The 19,043-nt window shown below is 42.1% G+C and overlaps 1 protein-coding gene across 3 annotated transcripts in view; it reads left to right on the plus strand.

The window, feature by feature from the left end:
- Positions 1 to 4,190: 4,190 nt before the first annotated feature.
- AKAP11 (A-kinase anchoring protein 11) overlaps positions 4,191 to 19,043 on the plus strand; it is a 40,905-nt gene continuing 26,052 nt past the window's right edge. For all 3 annotated transcript variants that reach the window (XM_064174772.1, XM_064174783.1, XM_064174791.1), the window contains exons 1-3: positions 4,191 to 4,271; positions 10,724 to 10,831; positions 16,547 to 16,663. In XM_064174772.1, the coding sequence (XP_064030842.1) occupies positions 10,772 to 10,831; positions 16,547 to 16,663 (177 nt within the window). In that variant the 5' untranslated portion in view covers positions 4,191 to 4,271; positions 10,724 to 10,771. The remainder of the gene's footprint in view (positions 4,272 to 10,723; positions 10,832 to 16,546; positions 16,664 to 19,043) is intronic.

Consider the following 19,043-nt stretch of genomic DNA (forward strand, 5'->3'; position numbering starts at 1 on the left):
GTAACTGAGTTGTTTTCATTTATGGAAGAATCTAAGTGATTAATAAGAAAATGGATAGGAAATGGCCATAAAGTCACAGATGAGTTCTTCATCTCCTTTTACATAACTGGCATTCAGCACCTTAGAGAGGTGACATAAAACTCTGCATGAGATAATCTTTCAACAAGTTGCTCCAATCCACTGATCCAAAAAATAGCAAGCTTAAAAGTTAGGTGCAGACAGTGACTCAGGATAGTGCCATGAACATGACAGTATTTCTGCAGAAATGTTCTTAAGACATCCAATTTTGGTATTGAAAAAAAGCAGGTGGAAAACAATGCTGGTGAAGGACTCTGTCAGTTTCACCTCATGCTGGTTCCCCTCAGAGGGGCTGATTCTGACCCCCCACACATGGGTTGATGTGCCAGCCTGGCCTTGACCCATCCTTGTCCCAAGGGAGATGCCTGATGCTCTGGGCTGGAGATGTTTCCAGCTTGTCATGCTCCCTCTCTGGAGGTAGTACAACAGGCCCCAGCTGCCCAGATCCTGCCCTGAAAAATATGAAACAGAACAGGACACAAAATACCACAGCCCAGAAGCAAACAGTCTATTTCTTCAGAACTAATACAACTTGTAAGAAGTGCTGGCTAAGCAGACAAGTTTCATGTGCTTTTATATAGGCAGCATTTAATTGTAAAAAAAAAGAGAACTAAAAAAAATTTGATATTTCAAACTTAGAATCATAGCTGGGGAGGCCATGGAGGGGTTTGGGGAGAAATGGTGGCCTTTGGGATTGCCATGGTGGGCGTGGGTGGGCATGGGCGGGCATGGGAATGACACAGAGGAAGAGGATGGGTTTGAAGCAGAAGATGAGAGCACACAAGGGTGAGCTTGGGTAAAAGAAGGGCAAGAGAGTGGTGAAGTTTTGAAATAGATTGTCCAAGGTGGTGGTGGAGTCACCATGCCTAGGGGAGTTGAAGAAGTGTGTGGATATTGTGCTTCAGGACACAGTTTAGACCTCCAAGATCATCCAGTCCAACCTAGCACCCAGCCCTAGCCAGTCAACCAGACCATGGCACCAAGTGCCTCAGCCAGGCTTTTCTTGAAGACCTCAAGGGATGGTGACTCCACCACCTCCCTGGGCAGCCCATTCCAATGCCAATCACTCTCTCTGCCAACAACTTCCTCCTAACATCCAGCCTAGACCTCCCCTGGCACAACTTGAGACTGTGTCCCCTTGTTCTGTTGCTGGTTGCCTGGGAGAAGAGACCAACCCCCACCTGGCTACAGCCTCCCTTCAGGTAGTTGTAGACAGCAATGAGGTCCCCCCTGAGCCTCCTCTTCTCCAGGCTGCACACCCCCAGCTCCCTCAGCCTCTCCTCATAGGCTTTGTGTTCCAGGCCCCTCACCAGCTTTGTTGCCCTTCTCTGGACACCTTCCAGCACCTCGACATCTCTTCCCATTTTTATTGCTGTATAACCCCATTTTTTTCTGACATTGTCTTGCTGTGACTAAAGTTTCCTGATGACCATAAATCTTTTTTTTTTTCCTTCTCAAGATTTTGGCAGGAAGCCAAAGGAACTAATTACTCTGAATAGTCTAAGGGGAATTATGAAACAAAGGGTTGAGTTTATTTTTAAAGCCTGCTTTCTCATGTTTACACTGCTTCTAGATCTATTTTGTTTGGGAGAGTTTTTACTTAGTATGAAGTCCTGATACATAAAACCCCAAACTTCTTTATCACAAAAAAATGAAAACTATTTTGAATGAAGGATTTGATCAAAAGAAGTATTATTTTTGTTACCCAAAGATGTACAAAGCAGTTATGATTTTGTTTTACTCAAATGAGAGTACGTTTTCCGAGCCAGGCCGATCTCAGTGGGCACTCAAATGATGACTAACTCAAGTTAAATTTGATTCTGTTATTCATTTACTTTCTCCCCCATCCCATAGGGACTTGCAGTGCCTGGGAATTTGAGAAACTTTTTATCTGTCCCCTACTGTGACACAACTTCAGAACCAGCAATCTTTTGTTTCTTTTATCTGCCTGTCCTGTGTATGGTCTGCAGCCTCTGCCACACAGCTTACTAGTTTTTAGGGTAAAAGAAAATGGAGTTTATCTACCTGTTGGCAAAACAAGCAAGTGAATCCTCTGACTTCTGAAGTGTCTACAATGATTAGAATCATAGAATCAACCAGGTTGGAAGAGACCTCCAAGATCACCCAGTCCAACCTAGCACCCAGCCCTAACCACTCAACCAGACCATGGCACTAAGTGCCTCAGCCAGGCTTTTCTTGAACACCTCCAGGGATGGTGACTCCACCACCTCCCTGGGCAGCCCATTCCAATGGGAAATCACTCTCTCTGGGAAGCACTTCTCTCTGTGAAGAACCCAGAAACAGCCTAGGATCAAGGAGTAAACAGAAACAAATACCACAGCTTAAATAAAAACAGAAGCTAGGCAGAGGCAAGAATTATCCAGACAAGTAAAGTAGGTCCATTAGCAAAAAATCTCATATCCTTTTCATACAGTTTGGGTGGTACCCAAAAGAAAGTCAGGGTAGTCTCTGCCTGTAAAGTAGACAGGTTCAACTTTGAAATCCCCCAGCACTGAGAAGTTAAAAGGCTAGCATCTTTTTCAGAGTTTTTGTCCCCTCCTACCCTCTTCTCTAGTATAAAAAGTTTTGCATTCCTGCTAAATTCAGCTTCGAGGGTTCTCTTTTCTGACTCCCAGAAACTGTTGCAACTGCATTCTAGGCTGCACAATGGAACTCTGGTTCTGTTGCTCCTCCTTTTGAAGTTCCCCCTTAGATGCTGAGTCTCAGAAAGGCCTGATCAGATTCTGTGAGTCTTTCTTTTGTGGAGAGAATGGCCAAGAGAGCCAGTGGCATCCTGGCCTGCATCAGGAATGGAGTGGTCAGCAGGAGCAGGGAGGTCATTCTGCCCCTGTACTCTGCACTGGTTAGACGACACCTTGAGTCCTGTGTTCAGTTCTGGGCCCCCCAGTTTAGGAGGAACACTGAGATGCTTGAGTGTGTCTAGAGAAGGGCGATGAGGCTGGGGAGAGGCCTTGAGCACAGCCCTACGAGGAGAGGCTAAGGGTCTAGCCATGGTCTAGCCTTGAGCTCTGTGGTAAAGGGTTGGACTTGATGATGTATGAGGTCTCTTCCAACCTTGGTGCTACTGTGATACTGTGTGATTAGCTGACAAGGTTAGACTATCCCATTGCATAGTATTCAACACACTTCCTCTTCCATGTCCTTCTCTTTGCCAGGGCAGTGTCTGGAGGAGCTGCTGCTGAAATGGAATGCTGGAAAGCTGCAAGACTGTGGTGTTTCATTGCAAACAGAAACAAATCCACGGCCCCAGGAGCACACCTCCGTAGTAACTGACGCAGATTTGCCAATCAATTGATTCTTCCCTGAGGTAAACAGCATAACTAACTTAGAACAAAGTACTGAGCTTAGAAGGAAGTGGAAAGCAGGGAATGCCACAGAAGCTCCTGAGAGGGCTTGAGAGCCTGTAGTGCCTTGTCTGACTGAAAGCAGGCTTTGGTCTCTAACACATCCTGCGGAGGCAGCCAGCCAGGTGGAAAGTAAGGCTGGCATGAGTGTTTAATGAGCATCCTACGGCAGGCCTCCAGTCCACACTGACCACCCCGCTTTGCAGGCATGCAACCATGCTGAGACCTATGCAAAGCTGTAATCATCGTGCTTTCTTCTACACAGAGCTGCTCTTGGTCCCAGCCCGCAGTGCTGCTCTGGATGGGACCGAGCAGAACCGGCTGCACCGGCTCCCTGGTCTGAGCAGCGCCTAAGGCGAGCAGTTCCACCCCACTTAACGCCACTCTGAGAGAGAGACCCGGCGGGGCAGCTCTGGCAATGGCACAAGAAGGTGCCCGCTCACGGCCGGGCAGGTGTAAGTCGGCGCTGTGCTGCCATGAGGGCAGTACTGCACACAGGCCCGGCGCCAGCCACCCCACACCGGCGCCACCGGGCCCCGGCCCCCCCCGCCGCGGCCTCCGGCTCCCGCCAATGGCAGCGCGGCAGCCCTGGGCACGTGACTCTCCCCGCCGCCGGAGGCGCGCGCGGCGGGAGGGGTGGGGCGGAGGGGAAGCGTCGCGAGAGCGGCGGCGCGCGCGGGGGCGGGGCAGGAGGGCGGAGGGGGCGGGGCGGCGGAGGGCGCTGTGCTGCGGCCGTGGCGGGGCGGCGGGGCGGCGGGGCCGAGCCCCATCCCGGGCCGCTGTGCTGGTGAGATGGCTGCGGGTGCCGGGCACTGAGAAGGCAGTCAGGTACGGGGTGCCCGCCCTACTTCCTCCTTCCCCCAGTCACCCCTCTGCTGGGGGAGTCGAGGGAGCCCGCCGATCCCGGCTCCGCACTGGGCGGTGAGCGGCTGCCCCGTCTGTCAGGCGGGGCTCGCTCCCACAGGTGGTCCGTTCTTAGGTGGCAAAGGACGGACGGAGCATCCTCCGCCGCCCCTTCCCGCAGGGAGCAGGCGCTGCTGGCGCCTCCCGGCAGTGCGCCCCGGCGCGGGCCCGGCGGCTTCTCGGCGCACGCACCTTAGGGAGGGCGCCGGTGAGCTCCGCGCCGCGCGGGATGCTCCTGAACCTTACTACGGAGATGCGGATCCACGAGTGGGGTAAACCAGCGCTCTGGCCCCTTGACCCGCGTAGCGGGAGCGGTGGTGCTTGCAGCATCCCTCTTTCGTTCCCGGAAGGTCCCCTGGTAGGGGCGGCGGCCTGCGCCGAAGGCCTGCCGGTGAAGCGCCTCGGTGGGAAGTCCAGCGACCCCCTTCTGTTAGGCTTGTCTGCGGTCTCGGCTGGAGACTAACTTAATGCCTGTGTTGTTGCGGTTGATGCACGGAGGCCGAATAAGTTCGCGTTGCCTTCTGCGCTGGTTGGCTTGTGGTTAATGAACGTGGGTTAAATAAGTTCAACTCATTCTCAACGTTTCTATTCTAAAACCGTCTCCTCCATCTCGCTCCTCACAGCCTCCTCTCAATTCCTTTCCCCTTCAGGGAGGAGGGGTAAGGAATATTGCTCGTTTCCTTTCTCTTTTGAAGGGCTGTTTTAAAAGACTGAAGTACACTTCTCTGTTTCCCTCAATATCCAATGGTGGAAGAAATACAGTAGGTTAGAAACTGTAGATCAGGTATTGCAGCCCTGATATATTGCAAGAGTGAAATAGGGAGGCAAGAAAAAAGTCATTCCAATCTATCTGGAAAAGATCTGTGATACTAAAATCAGTGGTAACACAATGCACTCAAACTATCCACGTTACACTTGAGAAGATTCTTACGTTGTATTGTCAAGATTATCTCAGAATTGTACTGTTAACCTTTAGTTGATAAATACTGCTAATATTCATATATTGAGAAAATGAGTGCTTTTAACTTAACGTGATCTCATTTGTCCAGGGACATTTCTTGGTCAGCAGGGCAAGGTGTTTTTTGAGGTCCATGATGCCACCTTGGTTGCTATCTCTGGTTGCCGTTTCATAGCCTTCGGGGAGTCTTTAAAATCTTTTGGCAGTCAAAGTATTGATGGAAAGTCTTACTCAGTGTGGAAAAGTAATAAAAAACATTAGGTTATTACCTCTTTCTGTTAGTGGTTTGATAGGATCTAATATTTTTAAAAGATGCAACCAAACAAAAAAAACCCAGACCCCAAAAGTACCTCCTAACCAAAGTATTGTCTGGTGAAGTTTTCTCTAAGGGGAAGGAAGATCACTTGAGAAAATGCTACTGCTTAGAAAATAAGCCCCCCCCGACTAAATGGATTTAGTTATAGCCTATACAAAGTAAACAGCATAATAAAGCATGGAAACTTAATGCCACAAACCACAGAATGTCAGTTAATGGATATTTCTGGTGCCATCGAGTAACATTTGTTTTGCCTCAGGATATATTTGAGATTCCAAACCCAGGACTTGGGGAGTCATCAGGGAAGTGGTTAGGAGGAAGTTCTACACAGAGAGGGTGATTGGCATTGAAATGGGCTGCCCAGGGAGGTGGTGGAGTCACCATCCCTGGAGGTGTTCAAGCAAAGCCTGGCTGAGGCACTTAGTGCCATGGTCTAGTTGAGTGGCTAGGGCTGGGTGCTAGGTTGGAGTGGATGATCTTGGAGGTCTCTTCCAACCTGATTGATTCTATGATGATTTTTAGCAATGATGTAAGCAGAGAAAGTGAAGGGTCCTTCTGGAATTGGTGAAGCTTGACATTGGTGTCGTGCTTCGATGTGACAAAAATACAGTGTAAAACTCTTAGAACCAAAAAACAAAAAGAAGATCCAGCCTTTACTAAGTGTCCTTAATGCTGACCAACAGTGAAGTATTACACATGCACACCCTTCTCTTAGTGTGGGTGTGTCTGTAGTCAAGACTTATTTTATGAGTGAACTTTTTCAGGAATGCCAACCCAATTAGTCGGAGTGCTCTGTCATTAGAATAGAGAAGGATCTGTCAGACTGTTGTACCTGCTGTTACTGTAGGCCAATGGCATCCTGGCCTGCATCAAGAATGGTGTGGCCAGCAGGAGCAGGGAGGTCATTCTGCCCCTGTACTCTGCACTGGTTAGACCACACCTTGAGTACTGTGTCCAGTTCTGGGCCCCTCAATTTAAGAAGGTCGTTGAGATGCTTGAACATGTCCAGAGAAGGGCAACGAGGCTGGTGAGAGGCCTTGAGCACAGCCCTACAAGGAGAGGCTGAGGGAGCTGGGATTGGTTAGTCTGGAGAAGAGGAGGCTCAGGGGAGACCTTATTGCTGTCTACAACTACCTGAGGGGAGGTTGTGGCCAGGAACAAGAGGACACAGCCTCAAGCTATGCCAGGGGAAATTTAGGCTGGAGGTGAGGAGAAAGTTCTTCACTGAGAGAGTCATTGGACACTGGAATGGGCTGCCCGGGGAGGTGGTGGAGTCGCCGTCCCTGGAGCTGTTCAAGGCAGGATTGGACGTGGCACTTGGTGCCATGGTCTAGCCTTGAGCTCTGTGGTAAGAGGTTGGACTTGATGATCTATGAGGTCTCTTCCAACCTTGGTGATACTGTCATACTGTAATTTGTTTTTCAATAGCAGTTGTTTTGGTAAGGTTATAAAAGAGTATGTATTGTTGTTTTTAAGGTACTTCTAAATTTCATATTTGGAACTAATATTTTAGAGCTCAGTATTGATTAAACCTGACTTGCAAATCATCAGTCAAGTTCTTTTGGCAGCTTCAGGTCCTTGGCTGCTTCAGGTCATTGTGTTGAAGGCCAAATATTTAAAATATTTATTTTATTTAATAGTACTATAGCAAAAATACCTTTTTTTTTAAAAAATGTAATCATAGCTGCACTGTTTTCATCATCTAGAATGACTTATTGGAAATTTAATTTAATAATAACAGATACAGTTCAAGGTTATTGCCTGTATGGCTAGAAATGATGATGTCCTTGTATGTGTTTAATGTGTGCACACACGTATATGTATGCCCCTATAGCTATTGAAGAGATTTATTCAGCATGTTTTCACTTCAGGGAAAAGTGATAGATTTTTCTGTCAGCTAGTGATTGTCAGAACATGCTGATTTTTGATACATTTAGTGTTCTTTTTTTTAAGCCCTGGTTATACTTTGAAAGAACTCAGTGAGGTCTACCCGGAGTCTTCTTTTTGTCAGGATGAAAACTGCAACTTTAGTCATAGGAGAGGTTTTCCAGCCCTCTTGTCATTTTTGTTACCCTCCTCGTACTGCTTCAGTAGGTTCATTTATTTTTTTCACTTGTCCAAGTCCTTCTGGATGACCTCTCAGTTTGCTTTGTTACCTTGATCTCCTAATTCTTAGCTATAAGCTTTCAACCTGCTCATGGCAGCTCTTCAGAACCCCTCTTTACGATCTATCCATTTTGTGACATAGAGGGCAATGCCTCTGCCCTACCTTCCTCACCTGTCCCTTCTGGACAACCTGTAACCATCCATAGCCACACTGCAGTCGTTGGATTTGTCTCACCATGGCAACCAAGTTGTAGCTTTGTAGCAGCACTGTTGCTTGCATCTCCTCTTGTTTCTTGCTCATGTTGTGTGCGTTTAAGGTGATCCAGCTAGCTAGAAAATTAGAGACAGTTAAACTTAGTGGGGATCTTTTTCAGCTATTCACACAATCATTTTTTCCTTTTGTTTGGGTGTCTACTGGTATTTATTCAGAAGAGTAACAGGAGAGTCTTGTTCCTCTTAACGTCTGGCACTTCTGCCATTTATGCTTCTTTCTTTTAATTTAGAGTAGGAAGAAATTAATGTTTAATAGTCAAATACAATATGCAGAAATAAAAATAATTTCAGCTGCTGGGTTGTATTTACACAAGAATTGAGCTATTTCCAGGCTGTTTTGTTTCTCAGTGCTTTCACTTCCTTTCAAGTTAGTTTTAGAATTTGGATGATTGGGCCATTTTTTTTTTTTTTGAAAATGGATAATAATTAAGAAAAAAACTAAGCACTTTCAGATTTTGTTGCCTTGTTGGACAAGTGGGATTACAGAGCTGAGGTGCTATAGGTGGTGGGGAGAACTTAGGCTCGAGGTGAGGAGAAAGTTCTTCACTGAGAGAGTCATTGGACACTGGAATGGGCTGCCCAGGGAGGTGGTGGAGTCGCCGTCCCTGGGGCAGTTCAAGGCAAGGTTGGACGTGGCATTTGGTGCCATGGTCTGGCCTTGAGCTCTGTGGTAAAGGGTTGGACTTGATGATCTGTGAGGTCTCTTCCAACCCTGATGATACTGTGATACTGTGATACTGTAATTCAAATGCTGAAGCACGGGATGCAAACAAGACACAATAGTTATGGTTTTAGGTTGATAAACCAGTAGAGTTTCAGTTCAGCATCTTTTGGAGTCTTTGTAGTGTGATTTACAAGCCTTCTGGTTTCATGAGGGTGGCACTGCAGGTGATTGTGTTGATGCTCAGGCCTCCAGAGTTTACTATCTGATGTCACAGGGAAGCACTTCACCTGCTGCCTGAAAGCAGTGTTAAGTGTAGACTACAGTATCTGATTAAATACTGTGGGACCCAATGTGGCTGTGAAGTCATCTCCATGATTTTGATATGCTGGGCTTTATTAAAATTGCTGCAAGGAGTGATCAGTCCAGAAAAGCAGAGTACAAGTAATTAGTGTGACTATGTGAAAAACACAGCTTTTCCTGTAGAGGGCTCTTCTTAGGACAGGGATGGGTCTAAGAGTATTTCCCTGATGCGATTAGATTAACAGTGGATTAGCCACTTAAGATAGAGCAGCAGGGACAAGTGAGGAGGATTTAATTTTCTTTTTTTATTTGTACATTACATTTATATGTAATACATATAATAAATATGCATATAGTAAATATATAATACATATGCCTGACTGCTTCATGTTAATGCCTTAATTTTCCAAACCTCAGACATCCAGTTCAGCCAGATGCTGTGCTTCCAAGATTGAGGTGTTGCAATTTAGTTGCATAAGTGTAACTTCTTTTCAAAGGTTCTAGCAAGTTCATCTCATGAAGGAAAGCAGAAAGGTGGAATGTGAATTGATGTACCTAGGAACTTCATGCTATTTTATTCTTGAAGAACTTTTAATTTTCTAGGTGCTGGGGTGGGGAAGGGCACAAATGACAAATATGATTAGTAGATACCACTGCTTATCTTATTTAAATTACCTATACTCAAGAAAAAAACACATGTAAAGATTATTTTCCCTTGCAAAGGTTAAACAAAACTTGAGCTGAGACTGAGAAAACCTAGGCATGCAGTTGTGCACAGGAGACTTATGTGCTGTTTTCTTGGTGTTTATTTTTTATTTTGCAGTCATTTTAACCTGTGTTGTCTCCATAACTGATTTATTTTGGGTAGTCTAGGAGGTTTTTTTTTCCTGCTACATTGTGTGACTGTAGGAAGAGATGAACTGTTAAAATTTACATATAACTTAAAAGCCTTAACATGCTTTCTATCATTATTAAATACCTTGTATTTATGGCCTGGTTTTGGAGATGTAGAGATAAATGAAACAAAATAGATTATTCTTTCTTTTCATTGCTGCTGATTAAACAAGGAATCTTTGTAAATTTGTCTTTATGCCATTGCTATGTTTTTTATTGTTGTTTTTGTTGTTAGTTACACTTAGATAAATAAGAATAGTTGACTTGAATTGAAGCTCTTCTGTCCTGCTATAGCAATGTAAGAATGCTGGTCAATAACATCTTTGGTCCCTTGTGCTTTGTGGGCAAAGACAGGATTGCCCAGAGTGGTACCAGAGGACAAGATTATTGATATATGTTAGCCTAAACAGGAGTCATGTACATTAGTCTATAATACTTAGGGTTGGCAGAAATAAGTTGGTTTAGTGGGTAAGTATAGCATTTTCCTCTCAAGACTTGAAGTATTTCCAATGCATTGCACGGTAGGGAAGTTAGCTGAGAAAATTCACCAGAGTATCAGTTATTGTGAAACAATATTTCACATCATGTTCCTCCCCCCACCACAGTGCAGCCTTGAAATATAGTTAAAGGAAAATGTTGGGACTAACTGTAAGGTCTGTGTTTTGTATTTCACACTTTGGTTCAAGAATTACTGAGGCAATACTTATTTAAAGGCACCAAGCAGCGGGGATGGTGTGCTGTTTAACCTTCCTCAGTTTTAAAATGCTTTTAAATTGTGCTTATTGGTTCTCATTTTGTCTGCTTGGATTTTCTAAATACATGCAATCCAAACAGGGAAGCATCAAATAACTTAAGTGTTTCTACAGGTATTTTTGAACGGACTTCTTTCGTGGAATACTGAGATTGGAAAAATCATGGATGTGTACACCAGGCCTCAGGGCAGTCGAATGAAACCAAGAATATCTGTGAAAAAGGTAATTACTGGTTGTGGTTTGTTTGGCTTTTTTTTAATATTTCAGAGCTTTTAGGTTTTTGTTGCTACAGTCTATTAAGGAACCAAGTGAACTGCTGCTTTGACTGGTGTTTTTGTTTGGCTTTTATTTTTCCTTCCTGTGTTTTGATTTCAGCATCTTAACATTTCAGGGAGCCAAAGAATCTGCCTTTGCTTTGTGCTTTAGTATGTTTAGTATAGTTGAATTAGGAGACAGAATAATTAAGATGGGGGTGCATGCTTTTGCCTTTTGTCTGGCTCGTCCTTGTGTTTACATGAACTTGTAGGCAGTGCTTCGGTGAAAAAGGAAATCTCTCTAACACTTATGTAAGGTACTAGTGTACTAAGTACTTGTTCTTTTAAGTTATATCATTTCAGCCTGGAGAACATAAAAACTCTTACTCAAATTTTCTTCTAAGTTCTCTAAGCACTTACTCAAATGAAAGTTGCAGTTTGTCCTGTAGGGACAAATTTATCCAATCATTTTTCTCAAAGTAGTTGAGTATCAATGATTGTTCTTCTAAGTCTTCACTGATTACTTATTAATCCTTTACTTAACAGTATGTGCAGTGCTTAAGAGCAGAAACTGAGCAAGGGAGTATCTTTTGACATGGAAATTCCATTATTTTATTCCGTAGGCAAGTTTTGTTGTTTTATGGAAGCTGAGTTTGTGGTATAGATCCTGTAGAAACTGTGTGAAGGCAGTGGTAAACATTGTGGGACTGCCAGGCCGTTAATAGTTATTTCAGGTCCTGATATGGAATATTAACTGCCATACAATAAGCACTTTTAATTACAGGTGATACTTTTTCACTTAAGGACACATGGTATAAAAGCTTTTATTTTATTGGTTTATGAGAAATCTCCAGCTCAAAGAGAGTTATTTATCTACAGCCAAGCTATAAACCTGAAAATAAACTGATTTTTAGAAGACCTTTTTAGTGTGCCCTGTATTTGTTTTTGCTTTTCAACTTAAATAGCAAACAAAACCAGGCAAACCAAACCAGACAAACCAACAATCCCCAAAAGGTTTTTAGACCTTTGGGTTGCATCTTTCTAGTAATAACAGGGATGAGTACCTCACTTTGAAATGCTCTGTTAATTACTTCTAAGGGTTCTGGACTGTATTTCCAGGACCATAAATGCGACTCTTCTTGGGTGTCTTACAGAATTCTACATTTCCATACAGCCAGACTCCAGTGTTTTGATCTGAGGCTGCCTCTTCATGTTTCCCTGAGGGACAGCTGCTTAGATTACAGTGTGGAACTTTCATTCTTTCACAGAGCCAGGCAGTAGGGTGGTCAGAGTGGTGCTATGTTTCATCTTCTGTTGATTCACAGCTTGTGGTCCGATTCATGTCCTCTCTGTAGTACTTCCTAACATTTAAAAGGAGTTGTTGCAGGGTTGTGGTATGCATTTTTAAAACCTAATTTTCCAGCTTTACAGAATTCTCCAAAATTTTCAGTCTATTTAACTCTTATGGCACATGAAATCAAAGAGCTGCTTTGTTATATAAGAGCAGAGCAAACATGACTTTCCACCTCTGAACTTCTCTGCAGATCATGGCATCCTTCAGGATTGTGGGTGGTTTAAAATGTTAGAGAGCAGTTGTTTAAAAGAGTTCATGGCACTGATTAGTATAGAATTTCCTCTAGTGTACTGTGAACGATCTGTGGATAATGACTTTGTGACTGGCCACAAAATGCAAAAACTTTGAATTGCTCCTTTGAAGTAGACCTTAACAAAGATTTTCATTGTTCAGCTCTGTCTTCCTCTGTGCACATTTGAGGACAATCGTGTTTTTTCCATAGTGTGAGTTAGTAAGTTCAAAATCTCTGCTTATAATTGAAGTAGACTTTCTTGCAAGATTCATGACTTCTGAATTTTTGTGAGGAAGGAGTTCACAGGCCTAGCAAGTAGAGCTTTACAGATTGCTTGGGGTTTTTTTGTCTGTATGTTGATATATATTGAAAGTAGTTTTACTACTTGTAAGAATGAATGTCATCCATTTGTTGAAGATGACCTCTTGTCCTTACCTAAGCTGAACCGATAGCCTTGGGAACCTTATGACTTTGCATTTTTAATGTAGTTGTTTGTCTCTTAGACTGGGGTTAGAGAACTTGCTTTGATTGTCTGTTACATGGGAGAATTTCTCTGAAATGGAGTACAGTTCTTTGCTGTCACAAGCACAATTTTCATGAGAATGTGAAAAAGTTATTACATCTAGTCTCAATTAATAAGAGGAGATTAAAGAAAGCACCCTACTGCAGTTCAGTTTTTTAACCACACTACTGAAAAGTAAAGAATCTCACTAATTCCAGACTGAAGATGTTTACAGCATATTTATACCTTTCAGTTTAGGGATGGCATTATTCTTCAACTTCAATAGGTGTTTTTTTCCTTTGTTTAATTGATGTTCATACTCATTATGTTTTTACTCTCGATCTGTCCTCTGTTAGCCTTGGTTGTTGGAAACTGTATACTAAGGCTTTAGTCTGCTTTTGTATGAAAGCCTCTGCATTTCAGCGATTATCCTTCATAGTCCTACTTTCTGTGCCTGTTGTGAGTTAATCTTCTTTTTGCATGGGGATGATACTGTGTGTGCAATTACGCAGAATGTCCTTCTTGGTGATCTCATGTCAGTTCTTTCACTAAAGGATGCATACTAGGGTCATGTTTGCTGTTTTCAGTGCTATATCATGTTGACCATCTGTTCCTATACATTTTTCAAGAAATCAGCTTGGGTCTTTTATTTTTTCTGAGCTTGCTAATTTGCAGTTCTATTTTAAAGCTTGCTTTTAGTTTTTGGGGGCATAATTTTGTACTTGCTATAGTTGCATTTTAAAATGCTCTCCTGTTGACCAAGTTATTTTTGTAAGATTTGCTGTTTTTCTTCCTAACTGGTCATGCCTGCCTACTTTGAATTATCATCACATGTCATGTATATATTTCCTTTGGTGATAATTGACTTCAATCTCAAGATAAATTTCATGGAAGTTGGCTACTGGGTTACTATCCTGCATCTATTACATCCTCAAAAAAACACTTTACTATCTCTTTTTGGGCAATTTTTGCTCTTCCAGAATCAAGTCTTTCAGCAAAATATCTTTTTCTAGTTTTGTTAACGCTTCGTTTATTTTGATGTAAATCATCTGAGATCTTTTATCTATGTATTCTGCCTGTCAGTTTCCATATCTTTATTTTTTCCATGTTCAGAGTTTTTTTTATATTCATTAATGTGATCTTACAAGCAAGTGTCACCTTCTCTTCTTTTTAAAGTATGTGTATTTTCTGTTTTTGGTTTTGTAGTGCCACCATCAGCATGATACCAGACCTTCATATAGTCTCATGTGATGACCTGAGGGGCATTTTTCTAGCTGTGCATATTTTCTTCTCCCATTTCAACATAGTATTTCTCCAAAATTTGAATCTTCCTTTACCTCAATAGTTCCTAATGCCATACTCCTGTTTTAGTTATCCCTCCTGCCTTTCAGGGAGAAGCACTTGCTTTCACAAAAAAAGTACATGTAATAGTTTGTAGCCTTAGAAGACCTAGCTGCTGGAGAATAATGCTGAGCCCTTCTCAAACTGGATTATTATTGGGCTGCAGAAAATTGGCAAGTCACATTGTGTGATATTTTTTTTAATGACTGTTTTGAGTGCTGTGACTGATTTATTGTAGAAGCTGAAAATTAGACATTTCAGCATGCTTGCTTGACTTCACACATTACTTGTATGTAAGATGGATGGGGGAATTACCAGGGAGGAGTCTTTGAGCAATATAGGTATTGCAGCCTCCTGTAGATTTGAAGGATTCCAAGAGAAAGATGCAGTCAGCATCCTTTGGAAAGTATTGAAGTGTGGAGGCAAATTTCAACTAAATATGAGGACAAAGGAATACATGAAAGTGCAGACTAAATGAATGCTTCATTCATTTGTTTCAAATGGCCCACTAGCTGCCTAGAAGTTGTTTTTAAAAAGGTAGTGTTAATTTTCCATTAAAATTACTATCTTGGTTGGTTGGCAGTTGGCCTTGGCTGTAAGAGTGGTAGTTTGAGCCTGGTTTGCTAACTTTCTTAAGTATATTTTGGTAATTTCAGTGATCCTGAAATGAAGTTTCTGGTTTGCTTTTGCCATTGTATAAATGTTTTCCTAATTTTGTGGTGTTGTGAGCACAAGCATGGTGATGGTGGTTATGCTGTAATAATTTACCTTCCCATGTACTAGCCTTTGGTACCATTTTTAATACAAGGGGGGGGGAATCTGTTCTGATGATCAACTGTAATATGTAAGATCACTTTTTATTATAAAGGGATTATTTTTGCTAGGGAATAACAGAAACACAATGCATTCTCTGGCTGAATTTGACTATCTAGCACTTCTATTATTGTTTAAGTAGCTCTACAGTGTCAGCTGGACACACTGATTTCTCACTTCATTTTTAACAGAAAATATATGTATATAAATATACATGTATATCTAGGTATATGAATATACACATATGTATATAAATATATGTATATAAATATTTAAATAACTGTATTAACAATTTATAACCATATAGTGATCTTATTGTTCTTCTTACTAGCAATGACAAAAAAATAACAACAACAACAAAAGGTTGCTAACTTTGTAAAACGAGTGTGAGGACACTGTCTCTTTTACAAGCTGACTGAACCAACTTTTGAGGTTGTTCTGTCATTTTGTTTGCCTTCAGATTTGCCTTCAGATACCAGTGATGATCAATCTTTTGTTCTGCTGCACTTTGGTGCACTAGGAGAAAGTTTTAGATTCTTAAACCTTTTTTAGCCCTCTCTGGATTCTTGCATGACAACATTTTGTCTACAGCTACCTGAAGGGAGGCTGTAGCCAGGTGGGGTTGTTCTCTTCTCCCAGACAACAAGCAACAGAACAAGGGGACACAGTCTCAAGTTGTGCCGGTGGAGGTCTAGGCTGGATGTTAGGAGTAAGTTGTCAGAGAGAGTGATTGGCATTGGAATGGGCTGCCCAGGGAGGTGGTGGAGTCACCATCCCTTGAGGTGTTGAAAAAAAGCCTGGCTGAGGCACTTAGTGCCATGGTCTGGTTGAGTGGCTAGGGCTGGGTGCTAGGTTGGACTGGATGATCTTGGAGGTCTCTTCCAACCTGCTTGATTCTATAAGTGTAAACTGAAGAAACATTGCAAGCAGTATTCATATGGGACTACGTTTGAGTTGTTTCATATTCTTGGTGGAATGGGAAAGGAGAATGTGTGTGGATTTTGTTGTGGGTCTAGTTTGCTTGCATCCTTCTCCTCTGACTTTTCAAGCCACCTCCATTGCTTTTACTGCCTAAATTTTCTTTTTATCCTTTTTTAAGAAAAAGCTGATGGAAAAGTTCCACATACAGATTTAATGGCAATGAATGGGGACTGGATTTGTTCCTGCATTCATGTGTTTCATTTTTTTCAAATCTACATGTTCTCATGTTTTTTTTTAATACATAATGCTCAAGTTCTTTTGAAATGGAAGTGTTGCTTAAATAAAACAACTTAGATGTTTCAGTTCTATGTCATGAAGTACATTTTGCCTTCAAACTTGATGATTTTATATACAAAGTAATTTGAAATAGTGCTTAGAGCAGGGAAACCCTTGGGGGCAGGGAAAATCCATAACTGGAAAAGCCTTTTTTATTTCCATGTATTTTTGATTTGTTTTTCAGAGTTTTGGTGAAGGTCTGATGCATTCTATGAAGTCACTGCTACATAGCAGAAAAGAATTATGCAGTGTATCATCAGCGGAGTGCCTAAGTCGGGAAGAACAAGAGAACTTTTTTGAGGTTTGGTATAGCCTGATAATTTATATGTATTTTTATATATATATATATATATATATTGCAGCTATGGAAGGGGATGATTTAGCTTGAATCAGTATGGGAGGTTGAAGGATAGTAAATGTGAACAATGGTGCAAGTTACTGGCTGTAAAATCTATACCCCCTGTTGGCTTTCTGGAATTCAGTCACTCTAATCTTGAGAACAGCTGTGACATTTCAGGATGTTTCAGTGCTTTGTAGGACTTGTGAAATTGAAACACCAAAATTTGTAGATAGATGATTTTGTAAGAAATTTTTGATCTGGTTCTGCTCTTGTTTGCCCTGTGCTCAGCACTAAAAGATGAAGCCTCAGCACTAGGTCTTTAAGTGAATCTTATAGGTTGGACTTTATGATCCCAAGGGTCTTTTCTAACCTGGATGTTTCTGTGATTCTGTCTTGACTTCTTTCACATTAATACAGATAAATCAAAAGCTGGTCAAGGTCTGGAGAGAAGTAGAGTTGGATGGAATGGAGGTCTGCTTGGTAAATCTCAGATTTTGAGGAGGGTTGACTACAGCTCTTTGAGTTACAGGATAAGAGTAGCTTCTGGAAAGGAAAAGAAAAAGAAAGTAAAGAGCACTGTGTACCATGTATGTCATATTAAGTGTCTTAGAAGACTACTAAGTAGTAGTTGGCAGGCCTGCCAAGAAGCTTAGGGAAGGAGAGGATGACCTGAACTGGCCAGATGAAGAAGCTGAGGTGGGGAGAAATGAAGTGAAACAGACTCAGGAAATGGTTAGGAAGGCTGATAATTGGTTAAGGAGTAGCAGGAGGAAGGGAAGAAGCAGATTGTGTGACTGGCAGAGATGACATAGCATTGCCTTGATGCCACTAGAAGCTTTTGGCACTGGCTGCATGATGATGTTGACTATGAAATATTTGGGGAACAGGTAAGGAGCTGAATTTGTGACAAATTAGAGGTAAGGAAGAAGAATGAATGGGTGGAGGAACAGGCCAAACCGTGTCTATGTCTGTTCAGACAGATCATGTTCTAGAATCTGTAAAACCCCTCCTACCCTGCCTCCTTTTTTTTTGATGTGTGTGTTTCTTGTATCAGATACCTGACAAATAGCTAATGACAGGTTCTATATGCCTGTAGTGATGGTCCCTATGGAGAAAGATAGCTGACTATATTTAGTTCCTATGTTAGCTCAGGCAATTAAGAGCCCTCTAGCTGAAATGTAAAAAGGTCAATATCCTGCCACAGAGCAGATGTTCTTATGAGAATATAAAGACACCTATCTGCAGAATAGCATTCAATTAACATCATTAAGACTGCAAAGATAACTACTTAGACTTAAAACTCAGAAATATAGGTTTTCCTGTACCATTAATTCATTTGCTCTGTACTCTTGGGTTATGATAACCTTCAAATACATTGTGTTTCACACTATTTTTAGTTTAAAGAAAGACTTGGTACCATCTGTTCACATCTTCCTAGCTGACTTAGTTGGGACAATTAATGAGGCAGGAATTATAAAATATGTAGCTGTTTTCTTTCTGAAAGGCCTCACCCACAAACTATATGCAAACCAGTTAAATTTGGGTTCTAATTCGTTTGGGAAAACCTTCACAAGGATGCTTATAGACAATTTAGTGGTTTAGGAAAATCAGCAAATTGGAAAAGGTTTAGCCACAAAAAGGCATTGCCCCACTTATAAATAGGCAGCCTGGAGCCCGAGGGAAAGTTCGTTCTGCTCGTGGCGGTGGAGTAGAAATTTTGAAGTAGTCCCTCACTGCCCTTTGTGGCAGTGTTGGAATTGCTTATGGCCATTGAGAGGCTTCTAGATCTTCCCAGCCTCTAGCAGGGTGCTGGGAAAGAGGCAGACAATCTCTGACCTAGTCCTGGTTGCTGTTCGCACAGAGATGCAGGCAGGATCCCTTGCGTATGTGCAGAGAGCACAATGTTGGTGGCACTTCTCATCCAATAAGTGGATGTTAACAGGAATATCTTTTCTGGGGACACAATAGCTTCCCAGCATGATACCCCCCAAAATAAGTCACAATTTATTGTAGTTTAGTATGATTTCAGTTTAAAAGAAAGTTTTGGGGTTTATATTGTCACATACTGAAAAATGCATATTTGAAACTCAAATACAATTCAAGCCAGAATTATTCTTCATCCATTTGTTTCTGTCACTCTGAATGTCTCAGAGAGTCTGTGTATGCACAAGCAACTCTATTGATTTGTCATTAGGAGAATAAAGAGAACTTAGGAAATCTGACATTTGAAAGAAAGTTTGAGTAGTGGATGTAAAACAGATCATGATGTGACACTGGGCCATGAAGGTAAGACAAAATGCTGTCTCTCCTTGGTCCACTTGTGTTGAACGATGCAACCAGC

The sequence above is a fragment of the Pogoniulus pusillus genome, chromosome 3, assembly GCF_015220805.1.
Source record: "Pogoniulus pusillus isolate bPogPus1 chromosome 3, bPogPus1.pri, whole genome shotgun sequence".
Lineage (NCBI taxonomy): Eukaryota > Metazoa > Chordata > Aves > Piciformes > Lybiidae > Pogoniulus > Pogoniulus pusillus.